A 16498-nucleotide genomic window follows, 5' to 3' on the forward strand; every position below is an offset into this window, starting at 1 on the left:
CTTGGTGCCCCGTTGATGACGCTTTGAGCAATCTTCATTGTTGATTAAAAGTGGGTGCTAAAAGGAGTTTAGAAGGACCTGCCCTCAGTACTAACAGTGTCGACCTCCAGGCGTTTTTGCGTCCCAGGATGGACATGCTGGAGGCTGGGGGACGTTGGAGGAGCTGGTGTTGAGTTGATTCAAAGGAGACCTGCCTATGGGTGGAGACAACTTTATCATTGAAAGTCAGATATGTACATTTCGGACTTGTCAAAAATAATGTATATTTGAACGCATTTTGGACTGGTTTGCATGTTCGTGAAAACACGTCAGCATTGAATGCAATCTCCTGCTCAATGACAAAGGCTAGCCGTTTTGTTTGTTCAGTAACTGTGATACCCCGCTTCTCTTCCTCTCACCTGTGGACTGTGTAGGTCAAGCATAAGGCCTTCTGTTTCCTACACATCCTGCAGAACACCTAAGGTTGATGGGCATACTGTAAATCTGGCACATGGTTTCACAGTCTCAACTGCCAACTGACTTTAATGAACTTTTAAAGAACGAAGTGCCCTTAAGGTGGCCTCCACAACCACCATCAACAGCAGGCCGTTCAGAATGAACAACCATCAACAGCAGGCCGTTCAGAATGAACCACCATCAACAGCAGGCCGTTCAGAATGAACAACCATCAACAGCAGGCTGCTCAGAATGAACCACCATCAACAACAGCAGGCCGTTCAGAATGAACAACCATCAACAGCAGGCCGTTCAGAATGAAAAACCATCAACAGGAGGCCGTTCGGAAGGTTCCTTTATTTGATGCGTGCTTGGGGGGGGGGGGGGGGGTTGCAACCTGTTATGCTATTTACCAGATGGCCCCTTTTTTCATAAACACTTGTCAGTTAAGACCAGGCTCAGTTGTTATTTTGCACTCAACAGACGGGTGTAAGAGCGGCTCCTTAGTCCCTACTATGACGAGGGTACAGGATCACGTGTCTCTTCAACTTTCTATTTTTCTACACCGAGTTGAGTAGCTTTTGCTTCTCATTTTCTGCCCCCCGCCCCCCCCCCCTCCCCCCTCCCTTTCACTGACAGGGACAACTCCGAGTCCGAGTGTGATCACAAACGCAGCTCCGGACTCACTGCCTCAGCATTACACCACTGACATGTATAGAGCGTGCCCCGCTGCTCCTACTCTCGTGTGGGGAGTACGTCATGCCAGGCAACCCCGTGCCGCTGTCACCGAGGGACTTCCACGCATTCCCTGGGAATGTACCCAGACTGCACCTCTCCTACCCCTTCTTTGCGTCATTGGGTGTCTCAGCCGGCCACAGCCGTCCAGCTCACATGCCCTAAGGGCTAAGGACACGATTCTTCCACTCAGTCCTACAACCTCCGAGGACTCCTGAAGCTGGCATATGTTTAGTCAGAGCTCTGAGTGTTTACCCAGTCATCGCTTCCTCCGTGCATGCCCACATGCGCTGCAGTTATTTTTGGCTTCATTTCTCTTGCTCTCATACAACAGGTGGCTTTAAAAGCAAGAACGCTTATGCTCAATCTCTTCCAGGTCAGAGGTCAATGCCCGAAGGATTTGAGAAATTATCCCCTATGAATCTCTTTTCCACTAAATTGGAGTGCCTTCGTTATATTTATTTTCGCCGAATCTCTTGAACTGAACATGAAAGGTGGCGATGGGTGTGGTTGAATAACACTGATAATTTACGAAATCTGCGAATGGTGTCTTAGATGGCAACATTTTGCCACTTTGTCAATCTACGTGGGCAATATATTGTACAGTAGCCTTGTGCTTATTAATGTGAATACATGTCAGCACATCTTGAATCAATTAGTTATATATTAATAGTTTCTCCAAGTCTTTTCCACTTTTATTGACATTTTAAAGGTTTGTGACCTTGCCTTAAAATGTTATAAAATAGTCTAATGTTGACATTAACGTTTTCTGGCGACATCATAAACAATAGGCCAAGGGCCGATTGTTTTCTAAATGTCCCCAGAACCCCAAGATGGCACTATAGCGCCATATTACACATGTTGTCTTTTAAGTATTTTTTATATTGCATGTTTACTTGGAGGGGAGGGCAGCTTAAAAAAGATGTTTTCTTCAAAGTGCAGCTAACAATAAGCACCAACTGGATTTAAAGTTTGACAGCAAACAAATGATGATAACGTTTGTTTATCTGTCCTGAATAATTTGCTGATAACACAATGGACAATAGTGAGGGCCAGTAGTTTTATGTGATTCTGTGTATGCAGCATTTACCACATAATTATGGAATTACCACATCTGCCACATACTTTACCACACTATTGGTACATTTTGCAGATGGTACAGTAACTGTAATTTCTAACTAAAATCAATGAAAATAAATGTAACAGAAAATGTGCCACATACTTTTTTCTCCATGCCACATAATCCTAATGCTATTGATGATGGTAATGTTCTGCAGTCTGATTAGATGAATTGTCATTATGATGATAAAACCCATTTTTCACAGAGAACCCTGAAATATTTTCGATATTTCATGGCTCCCAGTGAAATATTTGGGTTTTTATACTACTATATTTATTGTAAAAATAGCACCCAAATATGTAAATGAAATTCACACATTTTGAGAAATTCTTTATTGCTGAAATTTTCAAGTTCTCTGATACTTGCAACTATGGGAAATGGTGTTCATTCCCAGATACAAAATGGGGACTGTGTGCTCATAAATGTCAGAACATTTTCAAATTTACTTTAGGGTAGGTGCATTTTTGACAATTTTTTTTACAATTGTTTCACACCTTTATAATCATATTTACCTCCTCTGACGCTAGTCATTGGGCCTCTTTCTCCACTTGAAATTTTTTGCACCGTGTAGAATTTACAAATTTGTAGGGGAGCATGAAACTTGTGTTATTTACTTTTGTGTAAGGTAGCAAAAATTTGAATACTGACCTGAATTACATGTTTTTTTAAAAGCTAGCATCACAAACATCAGTCACTCACATTTTACTTGTTTGCCTGTTCCTGTGCACTTGCGCAAAAATGTTGCCACCAATGGCCTGTAATTACATGAAGTGATGTAATGGCATAATTTTGAAAAATTCTCGTAACATGAGTAGTGTAAGATTATCAAAATGACACAAGTTTATGTCCTGGTGACAGAAAGTTCACCCGGTCTACAAAGTCTGCAGAACTTCAAAATAGTGAAAATATTTATTGAAGCCATTGATCAGCCAATTACTTTCTTGAAAAACTCAAATGTAATGGACAAAACACATGAGCTTCTAACTTGCAAGTCTAAATGGACAAGATATTTATGCTTTTTAACTCTTAGATGCCAATTCACTACTATATTTTTAAAATAATATCTCAAATAACTACTTAATGGATTTACACTGACTTAAAAAGTAGGCTTTCTAAGTTAAGTTCTCATTTAATATAAACTTTAGTGTAAATCTAAACATGTGTAACCATAATAGTATTATTTACACTTAACATTTCCATCATTGATGATACCCAAACATCATAATTAATATCGACCAAATGATTTATACATTTGGTCGATATTAATTATGATTTTTGGGTATCATTAATGATGGAAATGTGAAGTATAAATTATACTATTATGGTAACATGTTTAGATAATAGACACTCCTGTTTTGTATGTGCTAAGTATTTTTGCTTAGTGATTTGTTGGCGGTAGGATCACAAATTGTTGAGTGTCTGGGTCTGGTTAATGAAATAATATGGATAAATACTAATGTGACTCTCCTATAGCCTTACTGCCTTTCTTTGTCTTTTAAACATTTAGTGTAAACCTGTTAATTGCATTTAGCTGTAACTCTGAGTGATATTACTAAACGGGAATAAAATGGAAATGCAGCCTTGCTGAAATAAAATGGATGGCCCATCATTTCCTTGTGTCTGACAGATTCAATTTTGGCTTTATTGAGCAAATGTATTACATGTTGGTCTTCACTGAAATTAAAGAAAGCTATAAACCTATCATGAGAATGCAGTGGACACTCACCTGTGCATGGGAGCGACTCTTCCCTGTGTCCTTAACTTTCTTGGCGAGCCGCTTTTTCTTCTTGTGGAGAGGCTTGGACTCCAAGATCATTTCCTCCAGCTCAAATGTTGGGTCACAGTTCAGACGGCCTTTCTGAAGAGTAAAGATCAGACTGTCAGCTAGATGCAATTTGATTCTCCACCAACATCTCAGATATGGAGGTTAAGTCCAGGCCAATTACTCCGTTGGTAGACTATGGTTTGCTATCACTATCCTTTATCAACCCAGGCAAACACTATTATTCATTTCTGATCATTTCAATATCAAAAGCTTGCTTCAATCATATCCATGTGAATTATTATAGTGTTTCATTCCTCACACTGTAATTTTCTGTGTTGGTACTCAGGGTGTACTTCAGGGACCAACCCTGTGTTTTTTGTCATGTATGCAATCATTCAAGGCTTTGGAAATGTGGGAAATAACGCAAGCACTTCATTAGCACAGTAGTCACTTGTGACCACTTGTTCTTCAATGTTCCAGTTGCAGCTCAGCCATATTGTGCTCCTATTGTTGAACCAGAAGCTGCTGTACAGTTACAGTGTTACCTATGCCCGCTTTTGTCTTCTGTTCTGCCGAGATCTGATCACAAAAGAAGCCAAAGGCAAGGGTAGTGTCACATTTTTCTTCCTCCTTTTTCTCCTTTCGGTATGTCTCTGTCTTCCTGTGGTTTAAACTCTGATGATGAAAGACCGTTGTTTGCAGGTGGTGGAAACCACCACTCATTTTACAAGAAAGGGCCTTTCATCATCAGAGTTTGAGCCACAGGAAGACAGAGACATGAAATACAGGAAAACAGTGACAAAATGGGAAAGCCGGGATGAAAAAGAACCAGCAAGGGTGAGATAGGAGTCCAAGTGATGGGTGGTAGAAGGAAGAAAATGCAGTTTTAGGCCCTGATTACGAGTTTGGCGGCCTTCCTGCAGGACCGCCACCACAGCGGTCTCAGGAAGACTGCCAAGCCCATGGTGAACCCGCCCACCGAATTCCGAGTTGAATCCAGGGGTGGCGGTGCGGCAGCAGTGGTGTCATGGCAGCGGGTACGGTTGGCTCATAGGAGAGCCTAAACATCATATCACAGCCATGCACTTTTGGGGGGGCACATCATGTGCCCTCGGTACGCACCCCCTGTTGGGGGCTACTGTCCATGCCTTTCCATCAGGCCTTTTTTGGTGGGGTCCCTCTTTTTAAAAAATACTTGGTGGAAAGGCAGTTCAGAATCTGCTTGGCGGTGATGTCATTGGCACCACTGTAATTTCTGCTTGCATTCCCCACCGCCGCAGGATCCTGGAGCCTGGCGGTGGCAGCTGTCTCAACGCGATCCCACCACCATCATCGTAATACAGCGGTAGGACTGGCGTGGTGGTCAGACTGCCGTGGTGGTGGCAGTTGGACCGCCACCGTGAGTGTGCGATCCCAGTGCCAGGCCTTTAGTATTCAGCAACTCCTGTGTTTGGCAACCCCAACATTTGTTGTCTCTGGTGATGGGCTCCTCAAAAGTACATTTGTTTCCTGCATCTATGTTTTTTCAATATAAGTTAGGCAAAGGCCATGGATATTCATTGCCAGCCACATTGGACCTGCAGCTGTAGCATCAGTACGTTTGTGTCTGTTATCCAGCTGTACTTGGAAAACCCTGGAGCGGACTCTATCCTCACTTAAACAGAACATGGAGTTAGAAAGTGATGAGGACAGCAGTGATGTGCCACACACTATGGGGCATATCATCAACGAGGCGATAAAAAATTATCGTCGCTTTTGCGTCCGTTTTCGGACGAAAAGCGGAGATAATTTTATCGCCTAATCAGCAAGGTCACGCTATCGCGTGAAACCTTGCATTAGCGCTTGTATTCTGGACGCCCAGCTTTGCATCTCTAATGAGATGCAAAGTGGGCGTTCCTGCCCCGACATAACTGAAGAAATGTCGCTAAGCGCCATTTCTCCAATTATCAATGGGCACGCTAACCTGCAGAGCGACAAGCAAAGTAGCGATAACCTCTGTTATCGCTATTTTTCTTACGCCTGCTTCAAGACTGACTCAGCCATGATATCCTATGTAAGGTGGATATCATGGCTAAGTATGACTTGCCCTATCATCAAGCTATCGCCAAACTTTGTGAGATTATCGCTGGATTTCCAGCGATAATCTCACATTTGGCAGTTAGCGCTGGGAATTTTCTAGCTTTTGAGATAAGCGTTGCTAATAGCACGCTATCTCAGTGATAAAATTCCACGTTACCCGGCGATAATTATCCTAGCGCCAAGTGCGCTTAGCGATAATTATCGCCTGTTCTTGATGATATGCCCCCATGTTAGCTATGAAATAATGTACAGGGAGGCTAGCAGACACATGCTGCAAACAGAGTTGTGGCGACATTGCTAGTGGGTGGCTTGCTCTCCTCTCGCTTGCCCTTCCTCCCGTCATCCCTTGACCCACTCAACCCCGCATCAAGTCAAGAGAATGTATGACCTGAACATGTCCACTGCAATCAATGCCAGCATCCAACACACAGACATAATATCTCTGCAGCCCCACAGTTGCAGCCCCGGTATACTAAATGCTCTTCCACACCCGGTGCGGCAGAGGGAAAAAGTAACAAAGAAACAAGCTGTGAGGCCAGTTATATGGTTAGGACAACCTCTGGAAAGAGCTGCTGGATCCAGTCATTGGCCCTGTCACAATAGAGAGGGAAAGATGCACTCTGCATCAAGGCTTGCAGACTGTGCTGCTGAAGTATTTGCTTCATGTTTCTAGGGATGCGTTCTGCAATATCTTACAAAATGAAAAGATTTTGCTTTGATATTTATTCTCCTTCACCTCCTTAAATTCATACATAAAGGACGGGAAAACGACCTTCCCTTTTACCTTTGTGCGGCAGTCCATGCCCTGTATTGGTATTCCTGTTAGGGATCTGTTTCTCTTCCATTATTGTTTATTTCCTTGTGCTTAAGATGCCTCCCCCTCCCTCCCCACCCCAGGGATGGAGTTGATCGGTGTCCTGCCAGCAGTATTGAGTTTTTTTTGTAGCTGTACACCTTGCCCGATCCTAATTTCACTGGGCGGTCTTGGTTATCATAGACGCAATAAAAACAGTAGGAAACTCATTGTCCACACAGGGCTGCTCCGTCAACTATAGTAGAAGCTTCTGCAAATAATAAGGAAGATGAAACAAGGCAGCATTTTGTGCATAGCACAGCTATCCCAGGCACCACTATTTTGTCCTGCATATTCTGCTTTCCCAGAATGTTTGCCATGCTGCATCCACGCATGCGGCATGTGCAGGCTTATAGCACAATATGCATGTCCAACATTCCACACGGCCCATCCTTCTGTCCTCATTGAAATTACCGGGAAGTGGAAGTAAAATGGTGGAATACTCTTGCCATGCTTCCCCCTCCCGGGCAGTTTTGTATCCGGAGTCCGACTTTTGAAGTTTGCAACAGGGAATAACGTGTGGTCCACCTCATACTCACACCACACATTTCCCTGTTCCATCATTTCCGGGTACAAATTCCTTCAGGTAATACCTGGAAGGTTTTCAGGGGGGAGGAGGGGGAAGAGGGTGTAGGGAATTCCACAGGTAAATGCAAAATGCGCCTCTGAGAATCTGAAATCGGTCACAGGCGCTGTTTTCACCTGAGTTCAGATGACCTCTGACTTGGAATAATTCTGCCGGCTCCCTACGTTTTCATTTAGAATTGGCATTAAGTGAAATGATGCCGGACTGTAAACCACAATCAGCACTGATAGACATCTTCAAATCGGCCCCACGGTGCAGGAGGCTGTGACTAGAATAGGGCCCAGGGGTCATGGATGGGTCATGGAATCTCATCGTGCTCTGAAAGCAGCCCCCAAGCCTGCAGCTCACCGAAATATTGCCGGAGTGGCACAGTGTCCAGTGCTGACCTGGGGCAATCATTGTGCAGCATTTGGCTTTAGGAGTATGTGTCTCTGCCTACAGTCATTTGCTTTGCTTCCCCTTGGTCTACTGGACCATTTTTGACAACACATAAACACCCACTGCACGCAGGGAAGCGTCTTTATGGGTGAGAGGTAGACACATCCAGAGAAATATCAGCAAGTCAACTTCCAAGAGCCAAGAAAAGGCACTCGACAAGTTAGTGGCTGTAAGGCAGACAAATAAGTACATAGAATGCCAGCGTGATTTCAGTCCCCCACCATGTGCCCACACCTTACCTATGCTCCTCTCAGTATTAAAAAACATTGAGCTGGTTTCAAGAACTGGCGCGTCTTGTAGTAGACAGAATTCTTCAACTAAACATTGCAACCTGGGAAGCGGCCAAAGCATATCTTTGATGAATTGGCCCTTCAACATCTCTTTGCTTGTTCCTCTATCGAGAGTTTTTCTTACCATTGGAGTGAATGCTGGGACTATGCTCTTCTCTAAAACTGCATCCCAGTTCACATCAGCGAGGTAGGGAAAGTCTTGAATGTCAGTCAACTTGGAAAAGCGCTCTTCTGGGTTGGGATCCAGCAGCTGGTATTGGAGAGAAGAACACAACGTGCTTATCAAGGACACCTTCATGGAAAAGGGAGCAGGTCAATAAAAAAGCTACAAAGTTTTTGCAAATTGGCCACATTAATATGCTGGCAGCAGTATGATGCAGGCTAAGGGAGCAGCTGCTGAGCCACAAAGAGAATATTCCATTGAATCTATTTTGTGTTGGAGCTAGCAGTGCAGAGGGCTGCCTTAGCTACAGTGGGCAGTGGCACATAGAGGAATGGCATTTCTACATCAGTAGTATCCAAAATGGCTGTCAGAGTTTGCCACTAGCCAGTGTCTCAAATGGAATCTGCACCCATTCGTTAGGCACAAAGGAAAATATTGTTTTTGTTTAAAATGTGACAGAAGAACCCAAGTCTACCGCCAAGTAACACTGTAAGTAAAAGTCCTTGGGGGAGATTTACATAAAATGCCAGAGCGTGGTGTTAAACCAAATTTGGCAACACCGCTCTCCAACCTTTTCGAAACACAGGGATGTGCCATATTTACAAAAATACAGCACACACCTGCGTTTCCCCTAGTGCTGGCGCTAAAAAAGCTGTCTAGCGCCAGCGCTGGCCTCCCTTGCTCAATGTTGCAAGGGTGCCTGCACTGCGGGGATGATCGTTTATGTGTAGTAAGGTCTCCCGTCCAGCACATAAACAATGAATAATGGTGATTTGCTTTTTTTACGTGACATAGAAAGAGTAAAAAACTTGGAGAAATTATTAATTAATTAATAATTTCTCCTCGTATCATCATTCTAAGACCAGGCTCTTCGTTTTTGGTGCTACCCCAGCCTCGTAAATCTGGTGCAGCCTCAAAATTCAGTGGGTGTTGCAGTGGAACATCTACTGCAACACCCATTGCCCGCTCCTTTGCCACAGCAGACTGTGGCAGAAAAGGGCATATTTAAAAGGTGGCATTAAGGCACATTAAGTGGCTTAGCACCACCTTGTAAATATGTGGAATGTTCACCCATACAATAAGGGAAGTTGCAAAAAAGTAGTAAGGGCATTCAGGGGACTCAGGGCTTCGCAGTGGTCATTAATACTATATCTTTAACAAATAAGACCATACAGACATGAATGAAAACAAACATGTCCTTCTTACATGTCACAAAATAAATCCTGATTGTAGGAACCTAAGAGCGTAAGGGTAGCTCAGTTCTGAACATCTCACTCAGAGAATGCAGGACAAGAACATTCTCCCCGTAAGACATGTGCAGGTCTGGGAGTCAGTTACCCTAGGACACAGTTTTCTTTGATGCCCCAATCACACCTCAATCAAATTCACCCATATTTCAGATATCACGTTTGCCCCCAGTCTGGATTGTCCAGCGTGCGAGAAAGCAGAGGAAACTGAAATTCATGGGCTATTTTTCTGCCCTGGTTACAGTATGTCAAGGTCTTGCTGGCTGCTACAGTTGTGCATGAACCTGGGGTCTAGACACTGTTACGAGGTGTTTAGGTTACTCAAGTACGACACCGGTATGCCCATTGTGTTTTCTATCTCGTGCTTTTTGTATTCTATGTGGTGTACTCGTAGTGCCATCTTAAAGAAGAGCTCATAGGCCAACTCCAGCTCACCACTAGTTATCATGTCATACTGGACCTGTACTTTCCCTTTTAAAATGAATGTACTTAATTGCTGCTCCCTAGGTCTCGCACTATTTTAAATAATCAGTGTTTTAATGCATTTCTTTAAAAATGTTATGGCCACATTTTTATCTTGATATTGTTATTTTCTTTTTAATGAAATTGTCTTTCTCATACATCAAAATTTGATACCTTTTTACATAATTGTATTCTTTTTTGCGCCTCTTCAAGATACCACATCTGAATGAAATGGATCTTTTTCTTAAAACCACCCCATTGTTTACGTATATGCACTTTAGTTTTTTTTTGTCTTGTGGCTAATGTAAAGACCATATACTGTGTGTATATTGTACAAACCTTTCTAAGATGGCTATAAGAGGAGTTGACTTCGCCAACTCAAGATCTCAAGAAGGAAACACATTTTTCTTCATAGTATTATCTCGTTTTATATAGCCTAAAGGATACTGCCAACAATTTGCATGTAATGTATTTATTTTAAATGTGCTTTTATGACCCAAGTGGCCGAAATAAAGATCTTTGACTTAGTGATATCGCGTTTATCATCTAGTCATTAATTATTCCTAGATCAGACTTTGGCAATGCCCTTTTAAAAGGCATCAATGGCTTCCCTTTGAGAAAGATTCAAACTGCCCAAATGGCGTCAGCCAGAGTCATCTTCAATGCTAAATGTACTTCCTCTGGCTTCCTGTCAACTAGTACTGCCATTTAAAGTTCTGGCCTTGAGATGCATGGCTCTGCACATCAGGGCCTTCAAATATGTACCCAGTCTCGCAATCCTTACTAAATATAGGCCCAGGACCATGCCAGAAAAAAGCCTGAACTTAATTGTACCTTTGGGGTATAGATCATCTTTCTCATGTGGCAGCTGATTTCCAACCATAAGAAAATTCTTCTGTAACTATCTTCTTAAGTACCTATCTTCAACTTCCTCACAAAACAGTTGTAAACATAGGAACGTTGTCTTACCTCATCTATTTTCTACCTAATCTGATTTTGATCCATAATGAATGGCACCTTGAGATGTATATACTTTGTTGTACACTACAAACTACCAAAATAGTTAACGAGAATAAAGACTTTCAAAACACCAATCCATTCAGTTAACAATATTAAAACATTTTTATCAGTATGTAGGATCACGGTTAAATTGTGTGTTACGTTTTATAGATTTAGATTCATTTATGCGAGTTATGTTTTTGTATTTATATTTTTATTGAATTATGTTTGGATTCGTTTTTGAAGTTTTAGTTAACTGAATTCATATTAAAGTTACTTTACATTTTTTTGCATTTGTTTAATTTAGGTTTATTAATTTCTGTTTAAATGATTTGCTTATTTTTGTTTATTTTAAAGATGTTGGGTAATATTGGGATTTGGGGGGGGGGGCAGCTTTGTACACCTCGGGATTAATTTTGAGGAGGGCTCTGTCACGAAACTCTTTTTTGAACATCAGTCCACTAAACTCTGGCTAGGTGTTAATAGCTCGTGATCTTAGTGCACAAATCAAAATGGGAGCTGGTAGCAAAAATATCTTGAGACAGCCCTTCAACGGTTATTGGTGATGGTGTTGTCTTGTCATTGTTTGTATTGTATCTGCCACACTTACAGGTAACGTGCACTATAGTGCTGGTGGTATGGCTGCTCGGCCAACAGATTGTCGTGATTATCAGACCATTTTCAGGGCTAATAGTCTATACTTGAATCAGTATTTTTGAGACATCTGTTTTGGCTCACGGGTGTCTGTTCATAGACAGTCAAAGATGTGAGTGATACTTCTATATATGGTTCCACCGAAATAAGGTTTACATACATGCCCATGGCCTTCCACAATGCACAGAATTGTGCCACACAGGCTAGATAGCCACATGCACCTTTTCACTATCCTACTGAAAACAAACTCCACCCACATAAAAAATGTATGTTGTAGCGTAAGACAAACCCTTCTCCTTTGGGCAGGAGGAACCTGGACCCCATGGCATGCAGCAGATTCTGACATGCTTGGAACACTAACTCGTTGAGGCATTGCTCGTACAGTTAGCTTGCTGTGATAACCCACTTGGACACGGTGGCACTAACAAACAATATCAGTTTATATATTGTCTCTGTATTGCTTTGTGTCTTTGTTGCCACTGGTAGCTCATATCTTCTTCTATGTTTGCATGGTTAGACTCCATCTCACCAATTGTAAGTTAAAATATGACTTTCCTCATTGCTCTAGTGGAAGGAACATATTAAAGGTCCCAATAATCAATATCGCAATTGTTGGTCATGTGAATGGAAAGTTATAGGGAATTTCCAGATGGTGCGGTGGAGTCTCTACAGCAATCTCTACCATGCTCTAGAATGTTAACAGTCCTTGACCTTGTGGTAACTGCTCCATTTCCCCTGCCGCCCTAGAATCAGCTGTCTCATGATACTTCTCAAAGGTGCCTCATTAAATTCTGCAGCACTTTGTTCTGCTTCCTGCACTCTATGAGGATCTGCGTAGGCGCTGAGGGTGGAAACCAGGGCTCCTGTTTGCTTTGAAGAAGTGTCAGGTTGGTGTGAGAACTAGTTGTTGGGTAAGCATCAGGGCAGTATTTCAGGCACTGAATTCTCTTTTTCTTTACTATGTAGGGTTCATGTGCTAGGGAGGTAGGTGCTGCCCCTGACATTTAGCGATGGAACCTACTGTGACTCAAAAATGTAGGATCACCTTTATTGAATACTGTAGCTACCATCACCACAGTAAAATCCATAGTAACCCCTACTTCCTTCCCACCTACCTCAGACATGTTTGGAGACAGAGGACATTTTTTGTGAGGGCATTTGACAGAAGTGACACTGAAAGTCAGAACAAGCAAAACACGTAGTTAAATTAGGCCACAAGACAACCCACTGTGCCTCTCCGTGCCCTCTAGTGCAGCCTTCAGGCAACATTATCCTGGACCGTAGCTAATTGATTTCCACTTGTATCACAGTCACTGCCAATTACATAGAGTAGCCTGGAAACTTCTTTTCGAAAGAAATATCACATTATTTCTCCAGCTCTCATTGTCCTTCTTTCTTTCTCTCTCGCCAAAACCATAAAATGAACATATTATTTGCAATAACCACAGTTCTAATGCACCCCGATTTATCTTTATTGCCTTTACTTAGCCTCGAAGCCCTGTATGATTTCCATAATAAACATGAACCCCTACTCCCTTGATGCACAAACTCGTATCTACCTTGGGTTGTAACGCTATAGAAACTATGTTACATTTGCAATAACCACAATACTAATGAAAGGATATACTCATTTGTGTCATCCATCAGATAGGTGCTTACCATGGTGAAACCATTTGTAATGCGACTACTCTGATAAGAATTGATTCATTTTCATCAATTGCATTAAGGCATGTTCATAAAAACTCCTCTGCCTATGGGACTATGGCTGAAACCCAACATCATTCAATAACATCTTACTTAAATTGCAATATTTTGTTGTTCTTTGCAGATAGCACTGACACCATTAAACACATTGGACACTTTAAGCCCAAACCTTAAGGTTAACCTCCACATACAAGAGTGACCACTAAAAAACAAAACGCTTTGCACCACTATTGTAACTAGAATATTTTTTATCCACTAGGTCCCATTTCTGAGGAGATCCAACACTCACTAGGGTTGTAATGCTTTGACGCCTTTCTTGGAGGATAGATACCTTTCAACCTACCCCTGGGACATTTAAAGAACTGTTATGTTATTGGTGTTTTTATAGTGCGCTAATCATGGTATCCAGGTGCTCTGTAGCAGGTCTGTGAAGCTATCCCTGGGTCGGCAATCGACACCCCTCCCCCCGCTCTTCAATCGGCTGCGAGGGGCAGCAAAAGCAAAAAATCTCGTCCGCAACCCCCGCTCTTTCATAACAAAGTGTTTGCTACGCCACTGCCAGCCTCTGTAGCAATAGCCCAGACATCATGCCATCCTGCATTGCTTGATGCTTTTCCAACGATGATGCAAGACTCACCAACTTTGAAACTTAACTTCACTCGCTGATAAATTTGAAGATTTACTGTTTCTCAAATCAATCAAAAAGATCAATCAAGTGAGTCGGGTTCAAGCAGCCTTTATCACCTGGCTCTATTTGCTGGATCAACTAAGAGTACAACATCACAATATAGCAAATATCACACCTAGGTGGCAAACAAATGGGGCAACAAAACAGCAAGAATGCCACACACATATGTAAGTATATACTGAATGAGGTAGGTGATTGACATTCTATTTATAGCATTGACTCTCTTCTTAAATGGCCTTAGCAGTAGATTTTTTCGGGGGCATGCTTCCTTTAGAATTTCAGAGCTGATATGTCAGGCACGTGCCCAGGCCTCCTATGAGACAGGTCTAATGGCCTGGCAGTGGAAATTGCTGCTGTCCATCTTATCTGAAGAATCACGCACACCCACAGATGCATGCACAATTATTAAAATAGGGAAATTCTCTTTAATGAACCATCAAATTATCTTTCGTGACGCCAAAGAAATCTCGCGCGCCAACATAAGATGCAGCTACTTGGAAAATTATCTCATCATCAAGAGTGCAAGCTGACAGTAATTACTGTCATCGAAAAATCGGAGGTATCCTCGTGATGTGAATTTCTTTTGAAAGGGCTTGCTCAATGCAAGTTAACTTTCTTAGCTCCAAAGAAGTACATATGCTGTTTCAGGGCTCTTGACCTGCAGCCCCCCTTCAATCTATTTCAAAGTTACCTGCTTTCGCAAACATTGTAACATGCAGACTCTGGCCTCGATTATCAGTGACAACTTGTGGTGGGGGATGTGGTAATTATTGTTGCACAACTAAAATTGGATACGCCGGGTTTGGAATTTAATGAGTGAAATAAATATGGCATATTACAAGTTTAGCCCTCCAAAAATGGATCCAGCATGCAAGTCTTGTGCAGATCCATCATGCAAGGGTGGGGGAGCCATGGAAAAAGAGTAGGGTTAAAAAATGATGCTTCTCATTTTAACTTCCACCATACTCCTTGCTTTAAGAAGCATAAGAAATGTCTGGATGAAATTACACCAAACTTGTCATGAAAGTAGAACTTTGCATTTGCTTGGTTTTGTGTAAATCAGTCTAGTAGTTTTTTGATAAGTTAGTGTGAGTCACAAATCCACAGAGGAGTCACAAATCTAATCAAAAGAAATAAAGGCACCTCATTGGATGACGGGTTTTGTGATTTCGTCATCATTTACAGATTTGCAATAAGGGTTCATGAGCAGTGGTGAATGGACACAGAGACCTGGCCAAAGGCTAGCCTCTTCAAGTAGCTGGCCACACATGGCCATCCGTCCAGGTCCCACCCGCCATGGACAACCAAGCTCCACCACACAGAGCCTTTTGCCATACACAGTGGTGAATAGCCACACAGCCTTGCCAAAGGCATGGCCCTACACTTAAAGCTCCATAGGAAGCCAATTCCATGCATTTGGCCTTCAACCAAGGACTGCAGGTGCCTTTGCATCCCCTTTGATTATTCTAGCCCAGTGGTGTACTTGATGGAGGATGAGGGGTGGGCAGAAATTAGATATTCACTCTTTCAGGGGAATATGGGTATATGCTGTGAAGGATGTGGACCCCTACAACATTGTTTTACGCACACATAATGTTATCATGAGAGTTAAAGAGGACACAATTTATAAAATGGTGGTCATATGGCGCTAGGCAAAGTAGAGGTGATCATAGTTTGTAGGGAAGTCTGCCAGCCCAACTGGTTAGGAAGGCTATGGCTCTTGTTTGTGTGGCTTAGGACGAACCACCATAGTTTGAGATCGCTGCCCCGCTGGCAGGAATTAAAATGCCTTTAATGCATCCGCTTGTGGTTGCTGAACTGAAAGGAGTAGAAAATGCAGAGTGTTGCCATGTTTGTTTGACCCAAATCAGCAGTCATATTTTTGTTAGACTAAAACAAACCTACAAAGTAGGAATATATTTCCCAAAAAAGGCAATTATCCAGATAATTTGTTTCCTGCATGTCAGGCCATTGCTTGTTTTACCTGTGTGATTTCATTGTGGCTGTGAGGGCCCTGGGCAGAGAAAATCACTGAAGGTCAACCTCCGCTCCTTATTGTGGTGTGGCAACCTCCATCATGACCCATTCCAGTGGTGGACTGAACATCAGGTCAAAGCCTTCTGACAGCAAAGCCAGCTGAGGCTCTAACATATGAAACAATAAAGTTCTTCCAACTGCAAACGATGTGGAGTAATTGCAAATTTGGGGGTGAAGAGCAACCACCATTTTATGGCAATGCTCCCTTCCCACTAAATTACAATTTAAGTCTAAATCATCAAT

General features: G+C 42.4%; 1 protein-coding gene across 1 annotated transcript in view; it reads right to left on the minus strand.

The window, feature by feature from the left end:
* Positions 1-16498, minus strand: part of STK32A (serine/threonine kinase 32A) — a 636628-nt gene that overhangs the window by 35392 nt on the left and 584738 nt on the right. Inside the window, exons 10-11 of the mRNA XM_085618100.1 lie at positions 8426-8551; positions 4017-4148 (exon numbers count right to left, since the gene is read on the minus strand). Coding sequence (XP_085474226.1) covers positions 4017-4148; positions 8426-8551 — 258 coding nt within the window. The remainder of the gene's footprint in view (positions 1-4016; positions 4149-8425; positions 8552-16498) is intronic.

Source organism: Triturus cristatus, chromosome 7 (genome assembly GCF_964204655.1).
Source record: "Triturus cristatus chromosome 7, aTriCri1.1, whole genome shotgun sequence".
Classification (NCBI taxonomy): domain Eukaryota; kingdom Metazoa; phylum Chordata; class Amphibia; order Caudata; family Salamandridae; genus Triturus; species Triturus cristatus.